The 19,503-nt window shown below is 42.1% G+C and overlaps 1 protein-coding gene across 1 annotated transcript; it reads right to left on the bottom strand.

Annotated features, from left to right (window-relative positions):
- Positions 1-2,142: 2,142 nt before the first annotated feature.
- LOC140741474 (cyclin-dependent kinases regulatory subunit 2) lies at positions 2,143-8,833 on the bottom strand. The gene is made up of 3 exons (XM_073071718.1): positions 8,639-8,833; positions 3,498-3,625; positions 2,143-2,506 (listed from the first exon to the last, which is right to left on the bottom strand). The coding sequence occupies exons 1-3, from the start codon at positions 8,695-8,697 to the stop codon at positions 2,454-2,456; spliced, it is 240 nt and encodes a 79-aa protein (XP_072927819.1). The 5' UTR covers positions 8,698-8,833; the 3' UTR covers positions 2,143-2,453.
- Between the last annotated feature and the right edge of the window lie 10,670 nt (positions 8,834-19,503).

Below are 19,503 nucleotides of genomic sequence, written 5' to 3'. Positions count from 1 at the left end.
AGTTCCTCCAGTATTTTGTGTTACTCCAGATTTCCAGCATATGCAGTATCTCCTGTTTATGGAATAACTGTGGTTTACAGCTCCCCTAAGTAGAATATATTTTCTATGGAGGAAATGAACCAATGCTCACCAAGCTAATTTTTTGGTATGGTAGAATGTCAAACAAGGCAAGAATGGATTGTCTAGGTCTGATTAACTAACATTTAGAACAACCACAGTGGATCTCAAACAAAAATAAGTGCTGACAGTGTTAGACAAACCATATAGAGAGGGAGTTTCCCCTTGTTTGGGAGAATATGATATCAAGAGCATGAGGAGTCACAGTATCAGCATATAGAGCAAGATATTTCAGACAAGGAGAAATTTCTTCACGCAGTGGTGCATTTGTGGAATTCTCTACCAAAGAATGCGGTGGATGCAAAATTGATAAATATATTTAAGAATGAGGCACATTTCTATATCTAGATTTCCAGGGAACATGGATATGTGGTACTGAGTGAAAAATTGCAATGATCACATGACACAGCAGGCCCAAAAGATTAAATGGCATATACCTACTCCAATCTTCATGTTGTTTTCAAACAAAAAGATTTTTTAAAAATGAGAATACTCCCATTATACAAATCAGTTAAAAAAAAAATCATAGTACACCTAAAAGAGAAAGTTTGCATTGGGATAGTGAGAGTCAGAAGGTAACTTACAAAATGGTTAGCAGACACACTGGACCACTGCCTTGCCCTGAATCATAAATAGAAAGATCTAGGCAAAAAGAACATTTTAATTGTACTAAGCCCCTGTTCTCATAGCAATAGTACCTTTCGTTTAGATATCCCTGGATAACAATGGAGGACATTTTACCCATGGTGTTACCCATGAATATCCTGTTCTCCAAATCTCAAATGGAGTCTTTTGTACAACAACAGAAATGTTACTATTTATTTGGATGCAAGATTTAGAGAATTACAGCTCTTTTATTGCTTGTGTGCACCAAGATCTTTGAGATTCCCATTACCAGGGCATTCACAAAAACTCTAGCACTGTAAAAGCAGAGTTATAAAATCAGAATAGAGCTGTATAAGAATTTAATAGAAGGCATCCTCAAAATTGATGTTAGCTCGCCAAATCTTACTATGATTACCAATTTTGTAACCCTGTTTACTGCTGTCAAAATTAAGATCAAGCCCCAGTAGGCAGGTGGTTTTAAAATGTAGATCGATAGCAATCTTTTGAAATTGACGCATGTCCCAAATAACCAAAAAAACAAAAAATTAATTAAGCTGGGAGGTGATAGATGGAAGGAGGAGGGGCATCAAAGGGAGGAAGATGGGCAGGTGAGTAGGGTTGAGGATACCAGAATGGGGAATGGAGAAAAAAAAAAGGAAAACTTACCAGAAGATAGAGAAATCAATGTTCATGCCATCAGATTGGAGGTTACCCAGATGGAAAAGGTGGTGTTACTCCTCCAACCTCAGTGAGGCTTTATTATGGCAGTAGAGCAGGTCGTGGACAAGAAATTGAAATTTAAGAGACTACCAGAAAACTACTATTTTATGTTCTAATTTAAATGGGTGGCCACTGGTCTTTTGCAGAGTGATGGTGCATTTCAAAGCATCCCTCAATCTACATTGGGTCTCAATGTATAGGAAGCTGCAAAGGAGCACCAGATAATAGATGATCCTTGTAAGCATGCAAATGAAGTGTTACCTCACCTGGAAGGACTGTTTGAGGCTCTGATTGGTAGTGAGGGAGATGGTGTCGAGGGGGTATAACATTTGTTACACTTGCAGTTTGTGTACCAGGTGGGAGATCTGTATGAAAGGATGAGTGGACAAGGAAGTCATATGACATGAATTCTGCCAAGTAATTTGAGAACATTGTCTAGTTTAGATTATACCAGCAAAATCACATGAACTGGGACCGTAACTATTTGGAAGAGTGCTCTAAGCCCTGTAATCTACAACCAACTGGAAGGAAATTATAGACGTAGTAAAATTTATTTAGCAAATAACATCCAAGTCCATTGAAAGTTGTTACATTTACAAAAAACACCAAACCAGACTTGCAGAGTCAAATTCAAAATCTGGGTCTATTACATGTAGTTACTTAATCCCACCCCCCCACAAAAAAAAACAACAAACCAAATACACAGAATTTTTTTTTATTCACAACTGCATCAATCAAGAAAACAAGACAAAATGGAGTTTACAGGAAAAAGTTAACAGAAAGAACTATAATTTTTTTTTAAAGAGTGGAACCAACATCATTTTGACTCCTTGTACTTTTGTTTTTAAATATGTCTCACAGCAGTCTAAACCCGCTGCACCACAATGAGCTCTATTGCTGTTTAGAATACAGCTCATACACAGGTTTGAATGAATTTGTACAATTTTAATGTATTCACTGAATACTACAATATTTACATGAAGTCCCAGAAATTTCCAGAAATTGAAGATTTATTTTTCCTGGTCCTTCGGAAGAGGTCTTCGGAACAGTAGAATATGGGGTTCTGGAAATAAAAAGCAGTGTTAATTTACAAGTATTGTTGCCTGATTCCTAGTCCTTCAGTATAAACATTAAATAATCAGATCTTTAAAAAAAAACAGGACTTCAAGCAAAAAAGTTACTTCTGTACAGAATATTCTGTACCCAATATAAAATTATTTCCTCAATGGTACATTTGTTTCATTCTGACCCAACATATTGCTTTCAGTCCACTTAAAAAGTACGGTTTAAAAAAGTGAGGAAAAAAATCTGATACATTGTAGAACAGCACTATTAACATATTTAATTTGACATGGAGAACAATTTGAGCACCTTTTTAACATTATAAATGAAACATCCCTTGGATAGGCAAAGGTCAATCAAGTTCTTTTCAAATCATGAAAAGCCTCCATCCAACGCCCCATTTCCATTAACACCATACAAACACCTTCAAGTGAAATCATGCAAACTGATACAAGTTTTAAAAACCAGCTTCTTATCTGGGATGAACCTTGCCCCTTCAGTTGCACATTTGTAGGAAAATAGCCTGAAGAATTCATCTGTGCAATTTATTTTGCACATGGGGCTTGTATTAAAAAAACATTTAATACCCAAACATGGCAAATATTTAGAGTTGAGCTAATACCTCCAAACCAACTGTGGGCAACATGGTTCTTTCTCCATTTCTGAAGTCATGTTTTTCCTCCCCCATTGCCATGCCCACATACTACTGACCTTTCTTGTACATCCAAACATTCAGCAACATGTGCCAGTTTCCACAGCAGAAAAGTGAGGAAGTTGTTTAGTTTGTTTTTGACTTCTATTAAGTGTCATTAAGTCTCGCAAGAGATTTTACAATATACTTCACTCTGCTAGTCTTACGAACTTCAAAAATAAATCACAAGACAGAAATTGAATAGTGGACTGGGAAGCAGACAAGTTATTTCAATAGCAGACATTTAATTGCATGAACTTTGAGAAGTCTATACAAGTTCTTATTGATTAAAAGAGAATACCTGGTTCATGCATCATGTAATGGACCCAGCCCAGAGACTGCTGCACACCTAGTTTCCGCCATTCATCCTCAGACATAAGATGAGTCTTTGGTACTTGCTTTGCAAGCTCCTTGGGCAACATAACATGCCTGTTTTTGAATCAAAAAGTTCTGCAGTTATATAATCAATAATTCTGTAACACTGTCATATAGACTTGCTAACAAGAATACATTTACCTTAAACATCAGTGAACTAAAAAAATGATTGACAACCAAGGACTTCTGTTTTAACAATTTCACAGAATGGAATGTATTAAAATCCACTATTTAAGGAAGGGTGGCCGGGGTGAGATATCTGAACTTTCAGGACTTTGATCCGAAATGGGTCTTATCTAACTTGGGTTAATAATCCCTTGTGGCCAACATGGGACTTTAAAGTGGTCATAACCAGTAGTGGGTTAAGCTTCCACTACCTATTAAATGCTCCCAATGGTATGTCTCTCAAATAGCATCTGAAAACCAAATCCAGCTCCTGGCCTTCATGTATGGCTTAGCTACCAAACCCAACAAAACAGTTTCTACTGAAGAAGGGGCAAACACAGGTTACTGGTGCCTTGAAAACAGTTGATTTGGGCAGATTGAGTTCGTCAACTGTGGCTGGCAGCTCATTTAGAAGGAAAACTCTGGACGCAAACATCCACTGCCTTGCGGTTATACCCACTCATGAGGAAGGCTTCAAGAGTAAACCCTGTAAAGAAATCAGTAGCTGTAGTCTCCAAGGTAGTCCAACATTGAGTTCAAGACTGGTTGGCAAGCCTACAATCACCACTGGTGCCAAATAGTCTCAGTCCTTGCCATTCCATAGAACATTACAGCACAGAAACAGGGCTTTTGGCCCTTCTTGGTTGTGCCGAACCATTTTTCTGCCTGGTCCCACTGACCTGCACCTGGACCATATCCCTCCATATACCTGTCCAGGTTTTTCTCAAATGTTAAAAGTGAGCCTGTATTTATCACTTCATCTGGCAGCTCATTCCACACTCCCACCACTCTGTGTGAAGAAGCCCCCCCAAGTTCCCTTTAAACTTTCCCCCCTTCACCCATGTCCTCTGGTTTTTTCTCCCCTAACCTCAGTGGAGAAAGCCTGCTTGCATTCACTCCATCTATACCCATCAATGTTATATACCTCTATCAAATCTCCCCTCATTCTTCTACGCTCCAGAGAATAAAGTCCTAACCTATTCAACCTTTCTCTGTACTCAGTTTCTCAAGTCCTGGCAACATCCTTGTAAACCTTCTCTGCATTCTTTCAACCGTATTAATACCCTTCCTGTAATGCAGTGACTAAAACTGCACACAATACTCCAAATTCGGCCTCACCAATGCCTTATACAACCTCACCATAACATTCCAACTCTTATCCTCAATACTTTGAATTATAAAGGCCAATGTACCAAAAGCTCTCTTTACTACCCTATCTACCTGTTCACTTTTAGGGAATTATGTATTTGTATTCCCAGATCCTTCTGTTCTACTGCACTCCTCAGTGCCCTATCATTTACCATTGTATGTTCTACCTTGGTTTATCCTTCCAAAGTGCAATCCAAAATTCCTTTGGATTCATCAGATGCAAGGAGAGGGGGAGCCTGCTCTCCATATTGTAATGCCCTGGTTTGCGTATGACAGCTAGGATGCAACATTCATGGTTGACCCTGACCGACAAAGGGCCTCAAAGGACAAATATAAAAAATAGATTGTGGATTGTTCATGAATACAGAAAATATGAATAGGTTATCTTCAAGTTGGGAAGTTGTGACTGGTGAATGCCACAAGGGTAAGATCTGAGCTGTCTGCTCTTTACAAACACATGATCAATGATAGGAATGACAGGACTTTGCTGTTGATACAGAGTTTGGACTTTTGAGTACAATGCAGAGAGATTTCAAGAGGGCAAATACAGGTTGTTAATGGACAAGGACATGGCAGATTCAATACAATAGAAAAATGGGAAGTCAGCTCATTAGATAGACCTTGGTGTCCTTGTGTAATAAAGATCAACAAGTTATGCCCCAGCATTAAATTCAACCCTGATAAGACTGCATCCACAAAGGTCTGGTCTCCCCACAGGAGATATATTAATAATAGGACACAAATGTAAAAATTAGGTGTAAGGGGAAAAAAACCATGATCATTCCTCCGCTTCCATGGATGCTGATTAATCCAATGAGACCTTCATGGAACCACCTTCAATTTACTAATACCATACTTTTAAGTATGAATACCAATACACACATGTAGCATCCTCTATAACTGAAGCAGAACACCTCTAATTATCCTTCCCAAAAAACTTAACATTCTGTTAGCTTGCCCAATTACTTACACCCTAAATTACATTCCAGAACTCAGTAACCCACCTCCCTCTCTTCAACCTTGAGCTGAACTCTTAGCACTTGGGCTAAAATCAAACAACAGAAAACTTGGGAAGTATCTAGCAGATCAAGCAGCATCTGAAGAGAGCAGATGTTTTAGTCAAAAACAGTAGCACAACTTTTAGAGCTCCATATGACCAATTGAACTGAATTTTTTCCAGAGCTGGCTTAGTGAGTAGTGGCATTAGCATGACTGATGTAGTCTGTGAACTTCATTGTTGCCTTTGACAAGTTCCCTTATTGGAAAATGGAACATAAAGGCAAGAGCCCAATTGGATCCAGGGAAATCTGGCAAATTGATTTTTAAAAATTACCTTTGTGTTGGAAAGCAGAGATCTTTAGCTTAAGGTGATAAAGATGCTTACAAGGAGGGAAATGAACTACATGGCATTCCAAGGTTCTTCTGTTCATTGCCCAATAAAGGCTGCAGTAGTACCTCCAGTGGATAATGCAACATATCAGATGGTTTTATTGGTTCAGAAACAAACACAAGGAGATTAAAGGCACAACTGTATGATACCAGCTGGAATAATGTGCAATTCCAGTCATCACACTGTATGATGTGAATACATGAGACAGCGCACAAATGCTGCCCCCCAGGGGTTTTTCCATTATAATGAGACAAAATTCAGATGTGTATTTTCTTTAGATCATAGATGGGGATGGATGCCTTGATTGAGGCACACAATGAGGGGGATAGATAGCACAGATGTTTTTTTTAATTAGCAAAAGTGACTATAACCAGAAGGAAACAAGAGTAAGAAACAAGAGACTTGAATATTTAGCTGAAATTCAGAATGCACCATCTAAGGCTGCAGAAGGCACCTCATTCCAAGACACCAGATGTCACCATATAGAAGGCAATGGGCCAAACTGAGGTGGTATAGATGGGTGTTATTGACAGCTGACAGACAGCGTGTTTCTGCCCTTATGAACCAATTGATCTAATTAGTATCATTAAGCCCCCATTAGCAAATCTCATCTCAGAGGATCTGTCCTGAGACCAGCACACAAGTGTCATCACAAAGGAGGTACAACAATGCCTCTACTTTCTTACAAGTTCACATAGATTTGTTATGGCTCCAAAAACTTCCACACACAGTTGAGTGTCCAAACTGGTTGCATCATGATCTGTGGTATAGAAACACCAATGCCAGGAATAGAAAAAGCTACAGAAACTGGAGGATACAGCCCAGTGCATTACAGGCATAGCCCTCCCCACCATTGAGTAGATTTACATGGCACGCCGCTACAAAAAGTGCAGCACCCAAAGATTCCCCCCCCCCCCCCCAATGTTTGCCAACAGGTAGGAGATGTGCCTTAGTTCCCACACCACAAGGTTGGGGAGGCTATTGTCCTACAATAGAAAAATGGAGGAGTATGTAGGAGGGAAGGGTTAGCTTGATCTTAAGAGTAGATTAAAAGGTCAGCACAATATTGTAGGCTGAAGGCCCAGTACAGGGCCCTATCAGTTTCCTAAACCAGCATGCATAACTTCATTCACCTCTACGATCCCTTTGACAATACTGAGAATAAGAATTCAAATCTGCAGTTTGTCTTCTGCACACTGGAGTTTGTACATTCTCCATGATCATGTTGGTTTTCTCCCACTGTCCAAAGACCTACCTGCCAGCTGGTAGGTTAATTAGTCATTGTAAATTGTCCCATGATTAGACTAGGATTAAGTCTGGGGATTGTTAGGCAGCGTGGCTTGAAAGGCCTATTCCACACTGTACCTCAATAAATAAAATATTTTTATAAGTTTACTTTGAATTTTGAACCCCACAGCTCTTCTGTACTTCAGACGCACAATACACTGATGTGATTAAGTAACATGTTCAGCACTACCCAGCAGACAACTTTTATTACGGTACAAACTGCAACTGAACTTCTGATGAAAGGGGGAAAACTGCAGATGGAAATACCCCAACAGGTTCACTGGCTTTCGCGGAGACAGATTGAATGTTTCACGTCAAAGGCCCATCGTCAGAACATGCCGTTCATTGATTATTATTCAGAAGATACTTTTGCAATTTAGTTGATGCCCAAAATTGTGAACTTTATCAACTAGAAATAAACAGGCCAAGTATCGTAGGTACCGAAATGGGGAAGGGGAAACATAGTTGTGCAGCGCCTATGGAGATAGCAATTCATGGGTCAGTTCGAGGTCCATCCAGAACCTACTTCAAGAATGGAAAAAAAAGCAGAAATCTGACAGATTCCGACTCAATGCATTAAGTATTCAGACTCAGCAGCCCTCAACCAGTGGCCATTGAGCACCTTTCCTCAATGCCGGTCTTTCGCCACCGCACCGCTAACGGCTGGGCTGTTGCAGGTCAGCAAGTAGGCCAGTAAAGCAGGATGGAAAGTAGCCATTGCCAGAAGCCAAGCGCAGCCTTGGGCCTCTGTGAGGAGCCGGGCCGGCAAGTACAGTAACCGGAGCGCAGCAGGCGGTAAGATGGCGTCGGGTCCGTTAACCGCGCCCTCTCCGTGCCTGACGTCACGCACCAGCGGCAAACGGCTCGCGGTCACCCAGCCATCCATGGAGTCGAGCCGTACCGTTGCTCACCAGCCCCAAAACCCGGGTCACCATCCCCGATCATTGGAGAGAAACATGTACACAAACGTCAGCTCTCGGCGTCGGAACAACCAGTGTTTACCTTCCGCCCATTCACTGCAGGGTCGAGGCGCTTAGAAACCGTTGCGCATCACTTGAGGTGACATAACTACTTACCTGTACTCATACTGGTCGTCATAATACTTGTCCGAGTAGTAAATCTGTTTGTTCGACATGTCTGCCTGCTCGACGTGGGCTAAGCAACTCTAAAGCAGTGACAACACGACTCCAAATAACCGTCCCAAGTTCCGACTACAGAGCTCCACGAGGCGATTTGAATCGGACCGGCACTCGCCCATTGGACTATTCGGAAATCATGTGACTGCGGGCGCGCGGCTGGGTTCCAACCTCGGCCCTGGGAACGATCGCGCAGCGCGAGCTCGCTCGCTCGCGCAAAATGAGCGCGCGTGCAGCCTCCCATTTTAACCACGTGCTCGAGCCCAATCAAAGCCAAGCAAAATATAAATCAGACCCTTTTAATTCCCAGTATTACATTTTTTTTCAGGTCGTGTTGCATTTTCTTTCCTCACTAAAGCTACGTAGAATATTAATTTTCAACATTTACTTAGATATGAAACTCAGGTTTTGCCTTATCGCACCTAATAAGCACGTACATGGTCGTTACTCAAAGTATTCACAGATCATCTTGAAAAAAAGTAATAGGATGGAATAGAGTCGACATAGAAATCAGGAATCATGTCTGATGAATCTTCTGGAGTCAAAATTAGACTAATGGAATAGATGTGAGTTACTGGATTTTTGGAAAGCTTTCAATGAGGTTCTACACAGGAGGTAACCAGTGAGGTTAGAGCCTATGTAATTGGAGTACTGTACTGATCAAAAATAGAAAACGCTGCAAACATTCAGCAAATCAGCATCTATTTTGACAAAAGGTTTCAGACGTAAACTGTTAATTCTACCACTATCGTTAGGCAAGACCCTATTGAACGCTTCCAGTATTTTCTGTTTTTATTATTGACATGAATTGAGAACTGGCTACTAAATAAAAAGCAAACAATGGAATAAACAGATCACTTTCAGGTTGGCAGTTTGTGACAATTGGGTATCATTGGTATCAGTGCTTGGGCTCCCCCTTTTTGCAATTAACAATTTGGTTGAGGTTTATTTAGAGTGAAGGATCATAAGAGGTGATTTGATAGAGGTGTGTAAATTGGTAAGAGGCATAGGTAGAGTGGACAGCCAGCACATTTTTCCCAAGATGCCACTGAGAAGACAGAATTTTAAGGTGATTCAAGGAAAACATTGGGGGGTGGGGGGGGGAATGCCAGAGATAGGTGTTTTATACAGAGTGTGGTAGGTGCATAGAATCTTTGGATTAGAGAGCATGAGGATAGGTTGCGTGATTGAGTAATGTTAATACACAAGCCATCAATAGTTCAAATGCAGGAGCTGCAAGTGATCAAGTGGGGGTGGGGGTGGGTGGTCAAAGTGTACATTCCTTCTTATTATAGGTGTTTTTAACTACAGGGATAGGTAAGGAAAATGTATAGGGCTTCAATGAGACTGCACCTGGAGGTTTTTTTTATAGCTGGGCTGACTCCGGGGATGGGATTTGCCTCCGAGGGGTGATTAAGCAGATTGGGCCAATAATCTACAGAGTTTAGAAGAATGTAAATAACTCTCATGGAAATGTACAAACTTCTTAGAGGACATGACTGGCTGCTCTCAATTATTATGTTGCCCCTGGGTGATGAATTGACGACCATCAGCCACTGTTTCAAAATAGGCATAGGCAGTTTAGAAGCAAGATGAGGAGAAACTTTCACTCGCAGGGCGGTAAACATTTGGATTTGTCTGTGGCAGAGGCTTATACAGTCTCAGTTGTGTTCATTGAAAGCAAAGTTTGATAGATCTTGAGACAATCAGGGAATCAAGAAATATAGGGATACAGCTCGAAAATTTCACGGAGAGAAAAGATTAGCCATGATAATAATGTATGACAGAACATACTTGGGGGATGGGGTGGCTGAATGGCTTACCCTGGCCCCTTTTTTTAATCTTATGTTGTATACAGTATAAGTAAGTGAAGGAAATGAATTATCAATGGTTCAAACAGGGGCTATAGGACAAACACAAACAAGAGAAAATCTGCAAATGCTGGAGATCCAAGCAAAACGCACAAAATGCTATAGGAACTCAGCAAGCCAGGCAGCATCAATGGAAAAGAGCACAGTTGATGTCTTGGGCTGAAACATCGACTGTACTCTTTTCCGTTGATGCTGCCTGGCCTGCTGAATTCCTACAGCATTTTGTGTGTGTTGCTATAGCACAAAAATACTTTTATTAACAAATACTGATTTTATGTGTAAATAACCAACACAGATTTATATAAAGGTTTGTGTTTGCTACATTTAATATAGTTTTTTGAAGAAACAGCAGTAAAGAAAATACAGTGGATTCTCGTTAATTGGGGCACATTGGAACCAGTACATTTTGCCCCAATTAAGCGGCTGCCGAATTAGCCAAAGTTTCATGGAAATAGTTAAAAAGGTATAAAAAGACAAACTGAGTAATAAATTATGTATTTAAATGAAAAGCAAAACAAATTCAAACACTACCAATGCTATCACAGTACTATAAAATTGCGTATTAGTTCCTAATTGTTATTTACAAAGGAATTCATCCAGTGTACACAATAAATAAAAAAAGCGCAGACACCTAGTGCAGATAATGGACTGCATTCATACAATGCTATCGACAATTGCATCCTCCAAATCATCATTTTTAATGTCTTATGCCCCCTTGTTCAATCTCTTCCCACCTATGTTCATGACACTTCTCATGCTTTGAATTTTTTCAATGATTTTAAGTTCCCTGGCCCCCACCGTCTATTTTTCACCATGTACATCCAGTCCCTATATACCTCAATCCCCCACCGAGATGGTCTCGAAGCTCTTTGCTTTTTTTTGGATTCCAGACCTAACCAATTCCCCCTACCACCACTCTCCTCTGTCTAGTGGAATTAGTTCTTACTCTCAATAATTTCTCGTTTGGCTCCTCCCACTTCCTCCAAACCAAGGGTATAGCCATGGGCACCCGTATGGGTCCCAGTTATGCCTGCCTTTTTGTTGGCTTTGTGGAACAGTCCATGTTCCAAGTCTATACCGGTATCCATCCCCCTCTTTTCCTTCGCTACATCGATGACTGCATTGGCGCTGCCTCTTGCACGCATGCTGAGCTCGTCGACTTCATTAACTTTGCCTCCAACTTTCACCCTGCCCTCAAATTTACCTGGTCCATTTCCGACACCTCCCTCCCCTTTCTTGATCTTTCTGTCTCCATATCTGGAGATGGCCTATCTACTGATATCTACTATAAGCCTACAGACTCTCACAGCTACCTGGACTATTCCTCTTCCCACCCTGTCTCTTGCAAAAATGCTATCCCCTTCTCACAATTACTCCGTCTCCACTGCATCTGCTCTCAAGATGAGGCTTTTCATTCCAGGACGAAGGAGATGTCTTCCTTTTTTAAACAAAGGGGCTTCCCTTCGTCCACCATCAACTCTGCTCTCAAACGCATCTCTCCCATTTCCCGCACATCTGCCCTCACCCCATCCACCCGCCACCCACTCGGGATAGGGTTCCCCTTGTCCTTACCTACCACCCCACCAGCCTCCAATTCTCCGTAACTTCCGCCACCTCCAATGGGATCCCACTACCTAACACATTTTTCCCTCCCCCCCTGCTGCTTTTCGCAGGGATCGCTCCCTACGCGACTCCCTTGTCCACTCGTCCTCCCCATCCCTTCCCACCGATCTCCCTCCTGGCACTTATCCTTGTAAGCGGAACAAGTGCTACACCTGCCCTTACATTTCCTCCCTCACCACCATTCAGGGCCCCAGACAGTCCTTCCAGGTGAGGCGACACTTCACCTGTGAGTCGGCTGGTGTGGTATACTGCGTCCGGTGCTCCCGGTGTGGCCTTTTATATATTGGTGAGACCCGACGCAGACTGGGAGACCGTTTCGCTGAACACCAACGCTCGGTCCGCCAGAAAAAGCAGGATCTCCCAGTGGCCACACATTTTAATTCCACGTCCCATTCCCATTCTGATATGTCTATCCATGGCCTCCTCTATTGTCAAAATGAATCCAAAATCAGGTTGGAGGAACAACACTTTATATACCGGCTGGGTAGCCTCCAACCTGATGGCATGAACATTGACTTCTCTAACTTCCGTTAATGCCCCTCGTCCCCTTCTTACCCCATCCCTGACATATTTAGTTGTTTGCCTGTTCTCCATCTCCCTCTGGTGCTCCCCCCGCCACTCCTTTCTTTCTCCTAGGGCCTCCCGTCCCATGATCCTTTCCCTTCTCCAGCTCTGTATCACTTTCGCCAATCACCTTTCCAGCTCTTAGCTTCATCCCACCCCCTCCGGTCTTCTCCTATCATTTCGCATTTCCCCCTCCCCCCACTACTTTCAGATCTCTTACTATCTTTCCTTTCGGTTAGTCCTGACGAAGGGTCTCGGCCCGAAACGTCGACAGTGCTTCTCCTATAGATGCTGCCTGGCCTGCTGTGTTCCACCAGCATTTTGTGTGTGTTGTTATCATTTTTATTGTTACATTCAAGATGATTGTCAATACTTTCAAATCTTTTTAGTTTCTTACTCATTGAAGTGGTGAAATAGTTTATTTTTCATTCTTGGCCATTTCTGGCATCTCCAAGTCTGAATACTTGAAACCACAATGAGCAAAACAATTTGGAGTTGTCTTCCTGCATGTTTCTCAATAATTATCAGTGACAAAAATCACTACTTTTTGAACACAAACACACACAACTGATGCTATTTAAAAACTGTTCACTCTAAGCACAGTGTAGTCTTTAAGGCCACACAAGTGCACACAACTGATGCTAGTTAGAACTTAGAAACATAAAACATAGAAAACCTGCAGCACAATACAGGCCGTTTGGCCCATAACAATGTGCCGAACATGTACTTACTTTAGAAATTACCTTGGGTTACCCATAGCCCTCTATTTCTCTAAGCTCCATGTACCTATCCAAGAGTCTCACCGGCAGCCCATTCCATGCACTCACCACTCTGCGTAAAAAACTTACCCAACATCTCCTCTGTACCTATTTCCAAGCATCTTAAAACTGTGCCCTCTCGTGCTAGCCATTTCAGCCCTGGGGAAAAGCCTCTGACTATTCACACGATCAATGCCTCTCATAATCTTGTACATCTCTATCAGGTCACCACTCATCCTCCTTTGCTCCAAGGAGAAAAGGCCAAATTCATTCAATCTATTCTCATAAGGCATGCTCCACAAACCAGGCACCATCCTTGTAAATCTCCTTTGCACCCTTTCTATAGTTTCCACATCCTTCCTGTAGTGAGGTAACCAGAAATGAGCACAGTACTTACTCCAAGTGGGGTGTGACCAGGGTCCTCCAGGATCCTATGTAGCTGCAACATTATCTCTTGGTTCTTGAGCTCAATCCTACAATTGATGATGGCCAATACACCATATGCCTTCTTAACCACAGAGTCAACCTGCACAACAGCTTTGAGTGTCCTATGGACTCGGATCCCAAGATCCCTCTGATCCTCCACACTGCCAAGAGTCTTACAATTAATACTATATTCTGCCATCATATTTGACATACCAAAATTAACTGCCTTACACTTATTTGGGTTGAACTCCATCTGCCACTTCTCAGCCCAGTTATGCATCCTGTCGATGTCCCACTCTAACCTCTGACAGCCCTCCACACTATCCACAACAACCTCAACCTTTGTGTCATCAGCAAATTTACTAACCCATCCCTCCACTTCGGCATCCAGATCATTTATAAAAATCATGAAGAGAAGGGGTCCCAGAACAGATCCCTGAGGCATGGCACTGGTCACTGATCTCCATGTAGAATATGGCCTGTCTACAACCAATCTTTGCCTTCTGTGGGCAAACCAGTTCTGGATCCACAAAGCAAGGTCCCTTTGGACCCATGGCTCCTTACTTTCTCAATAAGCCTTGTATGGGGTACCTTATCAAATGCCTTGCTAAATTCCATATACTGTACACTACATCTACTGTTCTACCTTCATTAATATGTTTAGTCACATCTTCAAAAAATTCAATCAGGCTTGTAAGGCACGACCTGCCTTTACAAAGCCATACTGACTATTCCTAATCATATTATGCCTCTCCAAATGTTCATAACTCTGCCTCTCAGGATCTTCTCCATTAACTTACTGAAGTAAGACTCACTGGTCTATAATTTCCTGGGCTATCTCTACTCCCTTTCTTGAATAAGGGAACAACATCTGCAAGCCTCCAATCCTCCAGAACTTCTCCCGTCCCCATCGATGATGCAAAGATCATCGCCAGAGGCTCAGCAATCTCTTCCCTCGCCTCCCACAGTAGCCTGGGGTACATCCCGTTCAATCCCGGCGACTTATCCAACTTGATGCTTTCCAAAAGTTCCAGCACTTTCTTAATGTCTATAATGCTCAAGCTTTTCAGTCTGCTGTAAGTCATCCCTACAATCGCCAAGGTCCTTTTCCATAGTGAATACTGAAGCAAAGTATTCATTAAGTACGTCTGCTATCTCCATACACACTTTTCCACTGTCACACTTGATTGGTCCTACTCTCTCACATCTTATTCTCTTGCTCGTCACACACTTGTAGAATGCCTTGGGGTTTTCCTTAATCCTGCTCGCCAAGAAGGAGGCCCCCTCTGGCTCTCCTAATTTCATTCTTAAACTCCTTCCTGCTACCCTTATAATTTTCTAGATCTCTATCATCACCTAGTATTTTGAACCTTTTGCAAGCTTTTCTTTTCTTCTTGATTAGATTTTCAACAGCCTTTGTACACCATGGTTCCAGTACCCTACCATCCTTTCATTGGAAACTACCTATGCAGAACGCCACGCAAATATCCCCTGAACATTTGCCACATTTCTGCCGTACGTTTCCCTGAGAACATTTGCTCCCAATTTATGCTTCCAAGTTCCTGCCTGATAGCTTCATATTTCCCCTTACTCCAATTAAACATTTTCCTAACTTGTCTGTTCCTATCCCACTCCAACGCTATGGTAAAGGAGATGAATTGTGATCACTATCTCCAAAATGCTTTCCCACTGAGAGTTCTGACACCTGACCAGTTTCATTTCCCAATACCAGATCAAGTATAGCTTCTTCTCTTGTAGGCTTATCTACATATTGTGTTAGGAAACCTTCCTGAACACACCTAACAAACTCCACCCCTTGCTCTAGGGAATGCCAATCAATATTGTGGAAATTAAAATGTCTCATCACAGCAACCCTGTTATTATTGCACCATTCCAGAATCTGTCTCCCTATCTGCTCCTTGATGTCCCTGTTACTATTGAGTTGTCTATAAAAAACACCCAAAACAGTTATTGACCCCTTCCTGTTTCCAACTTCCACCCACAGAGACTCAGTAGACATTCTCTTCATGGCTTCCTGCTTTTCTGCAACTGTGACACTATCTCTGATCGGCAGTTCCATGCCCCCACCTCTTTTGCCTCCCTCCCTGTCCTTTTTGAAACATCTAAAGCCTGGCACTCTAAGTAGCCATTCCTACCCCGAGCCATCCAAGTCTCTGTATTGGCCACAACATCATAGCTCCAAGTACTGATCCACACTCTAAGCTCATTGCTTTGTTCATGATACTCCTTGCATTAAAATAGACACATCTCAAACCATTAGTCTGAGTGCATCTCTTCTCTATCACCTGCTTATCCTCCTTCTCACACTACCTACAAGCTTTCTCTATTTATGAGCCAACCTCCCCTTCCTCCATCTCTTCAGTTCGGTTCCCACCGCCCCCGCCCCCCCCCCCAGCAATTCTAGTTTAAACTCTCCCCAAAAGCCTTAGCAAACCTCCCTGCCAGGATATTGGTCCCCCTCGGATTCAAGTGTAACCTGTCCTTATTGTACAGGTAATGCCTGCTCCAAAAGAGGTCCCAATGATCCAGAAATTTGAATCCCTGCCCCCTGCTCCAATCCCTCAGCCACACATCTATCCTCCACCTCACCCTATTCCTATACTTATTGCCGCGTGGCACAGGCAGTAATCCCGAGATTACTACCTTTGTGATCCTGCTTCTCAGCTTCTTTCCTAACTCTCTGTAGTCTGTTTTCAGGACCTCCTCCCTTTTCCTATGTATGTCGTTAATACCAATATGTAGCATGACCTCAGGCTGTTCATCTTCCCATTTCAGGATATTGTGGACGCGATCAGAAACATCCTGGACCCTGGCACCTGGGAAGCAAGCTACCATCCGTGTTCTTTTCTGCATCCACAGAATTGCCCATCTGACCCTCTAACTATAGAATCCCCAATCACTGCTGCCATCCTCTTACTTTCCCTACCCTTCTGAGCCACAGGGCCAGACTCTATGCCAGAGGCACAGCCACTGTTGTTTCCCCCAGGTAGGATGTTCCCCACAGGTAGGCCGTTCCCCCCAAAAGTTCTCAAGCAGGAATACTTATTGTTAAGGGGGACAGCAGTTGGCGTACCCTCTAGCATCTGACTCTTGCCCTTCCCTCTCCTGACAGTTACCCAGTTATCTTTCTCCTGAAGCCCCAGTGTGACTAGTTGCCTATAGCTCCTATTTATCACCTCCTCACTTTCCCTGACCAGACGAAAGTCAACGAGCTGCATCTCCAGTTCCCTAACCCGGTCCCTAAGAAGCTGCAGCTCGACACACCTGGTGCAGGTGTGACCGTCCAGGAGGCTGGCAGTCTCCAGGACATCCCACATCTGACACCCAGTACAGAACACTGGCCTCGCAGACATACTTCCTGTTCCTATTCTTCACAGTAACTTACCTTGCCTCAACCTGTTATAGCCAAAGTGCTGTTGAGCCAAAGCCCTCCTACTCTGACTCCCTCTACTCTGGCGCCCGCTCTATAAAGCTGTCTTCTTTAAAATTCTTCCCGCCTGTCTAACTCGCTGATGTCCATGCGCCTGCTCAGTCATACCTCGACCAAACCGCTGAAGAAAAAATGCAGTCCTTTTAGATTCTTACCGCCGGTCTAACTTGCTGACCTCCCTGCGCCTGCACAGTCAATCCCTAATGAAGTGGCATAATGTCCCAAATTAACACAGGGAATCCTGGCTATTTTGTTGATTGTTTTTGCTTTTTAGGAATTGTGACAAATAAGTGGCTGCCCCAATTAAACAGTAGCCCAATGAACTGGAAACCAGTGTGTGCATGGGAAGTGGAGGGGCGGGTGCTTTGGGGTTCTAACATTTTCCTTCTGTATTGTGGATGTCTGTGAAGAGTAAGAACTTCAGGTGGTATTCTGTATATATTCTCTGATATTAAATGGAACCACTGAGCCTTTCTGTTTTTCCTGTCAAAGTAATAATAGAACATAGAACAACACAGGAGTAGGCCCTTTGGCCTATAATGTTCTGCTGAACTATTTAAGCTAGTAATTAAACATTTAACTAAACCAATACTAATCCGTCCTCCCTCCACAATATCCCTATCCCTATCAAAACCACATTCTATATCAAAACAAGTTCTGCCCCATACATCTCTTTGAACTTGCCTTCTCTTGCCCTAAATGCAAGCTCTCTAGAATCAGACAATTCAACCCTGGGAGAAGGCTACCAGCTGTCTACTCTATCTATGCCTCTCATAGTCTTATTAACTTCGCTGAGATCTACCCTCATGTCCACTGTTTCAGAGAAAGCAACCTAAGTTTGTCCATCCTCTGGTATAGCTCATATCCTCTAATCCAGGCAGCATCTTGGTAAACCTCTTCTGCACCCTCTCCACATCCATCCTATAATGAGGCAACCAAGAATTAATGCAATACTCCAGATGTGGCCTAAACTGTGTTTTATAAACCTGCAAAATAACTTCTCCATTCTTGAATTTACTGCCTTGGCTGATACATCACCTTATCAATCAGTGTAGCCAATTCAGGGAGCTATGGATTTGGATCCCATTGAATCTCCTTTTATTCCCGGGAGTCAGTAATCATGAGCTGTCTTAACTCTAACAATCATTTATTTTAAAGTACAAACAAACATACAAATACTAAGTAAACTAAATAAACAGCTAAGTAATGATGCTAAGAGTAAATGAACAGCAAAGAATGAGAAATCAAAAAAATGGCACTTCTGAAAAATCCATCACTTTTATAGTTAAGAAAAATTCCTTAGATAAACTAAACCAATCAATGGCTGCACCAGTCAATTACTTCACGAGGATAATGCGCTGAAACTTAGCCAATGAAAAAGTGAGAAAGGAGATAAACCATTAGTTTAACTGCTATACTGCTCTCTGCCAGTAAGTGGGGATGAACCACCATATACTGTGAAAAATACTTGAGTTTGTTAGGAAGAACAAACGATTAAACTATAACTATTGTAATAATTAATTCATCTTATAAAAAGTATTAAAAAACAGTTTCCAACAATCCCAAGATTCCTCTGAACACATTAATGCTGTTAAGAATCTAGCCATTAACTGTGTATGTACTATCTATCACATTTGATTTCCCAAAATATAACATTTTACAGTTGGTCAGATTAAACTCCATCTGACATTTCTCTGCACATAACTGCAACTGATCTATATCCTGCTGTATCCTTCAGCAATCTTCTACACTATCTACAATGCTACCAATCTTCATATCATCTCTGAAATTACTAACCCACCCATGCACATTTTCAGCCAAGTTATATATTCATCCATGTGGAACAACGCTAATCATAGACTTCACATTAATCCATGGTGTAATGTTTAGATCTATTTCTTTTAAAGGAATGACACTTCCCCCCCTCCATTTAGCACTATGTATTGAACTGTTATCTGTGCATGCGCTGTTGTCTACACATGTGCATAGTTCTCTCTGTCTCTCTCACACACACGACAATGTGAATACACCTGTTAAAACCATCACTCACATGCGTGCTTTTATTTAATTGATATGTAGTTGTGCACAGACACAATAAGTTGGAGACAAGTA

Source organism: Hemitrygon akajei, chromosome 2 (assembly GCF_048418815.1).
Source record: "Hemitrygon akajei chromosome 2, sHemAka1.3, whole genome shotgun sequence".
Classification (NCBI taxonomy): domain Eukaryota; kingdom Metazoa; phylum Chordata; class Chondrichthyes; order Myliobatiformes; family Dasyatidae; genus Hemitrygon; species Hemitrygon akajei.
The sequence above is the reverse complement of the archived record's forward strand: the minus strand, read 5'-3'. Positions and strand labels throughout refer to the sequence as shown.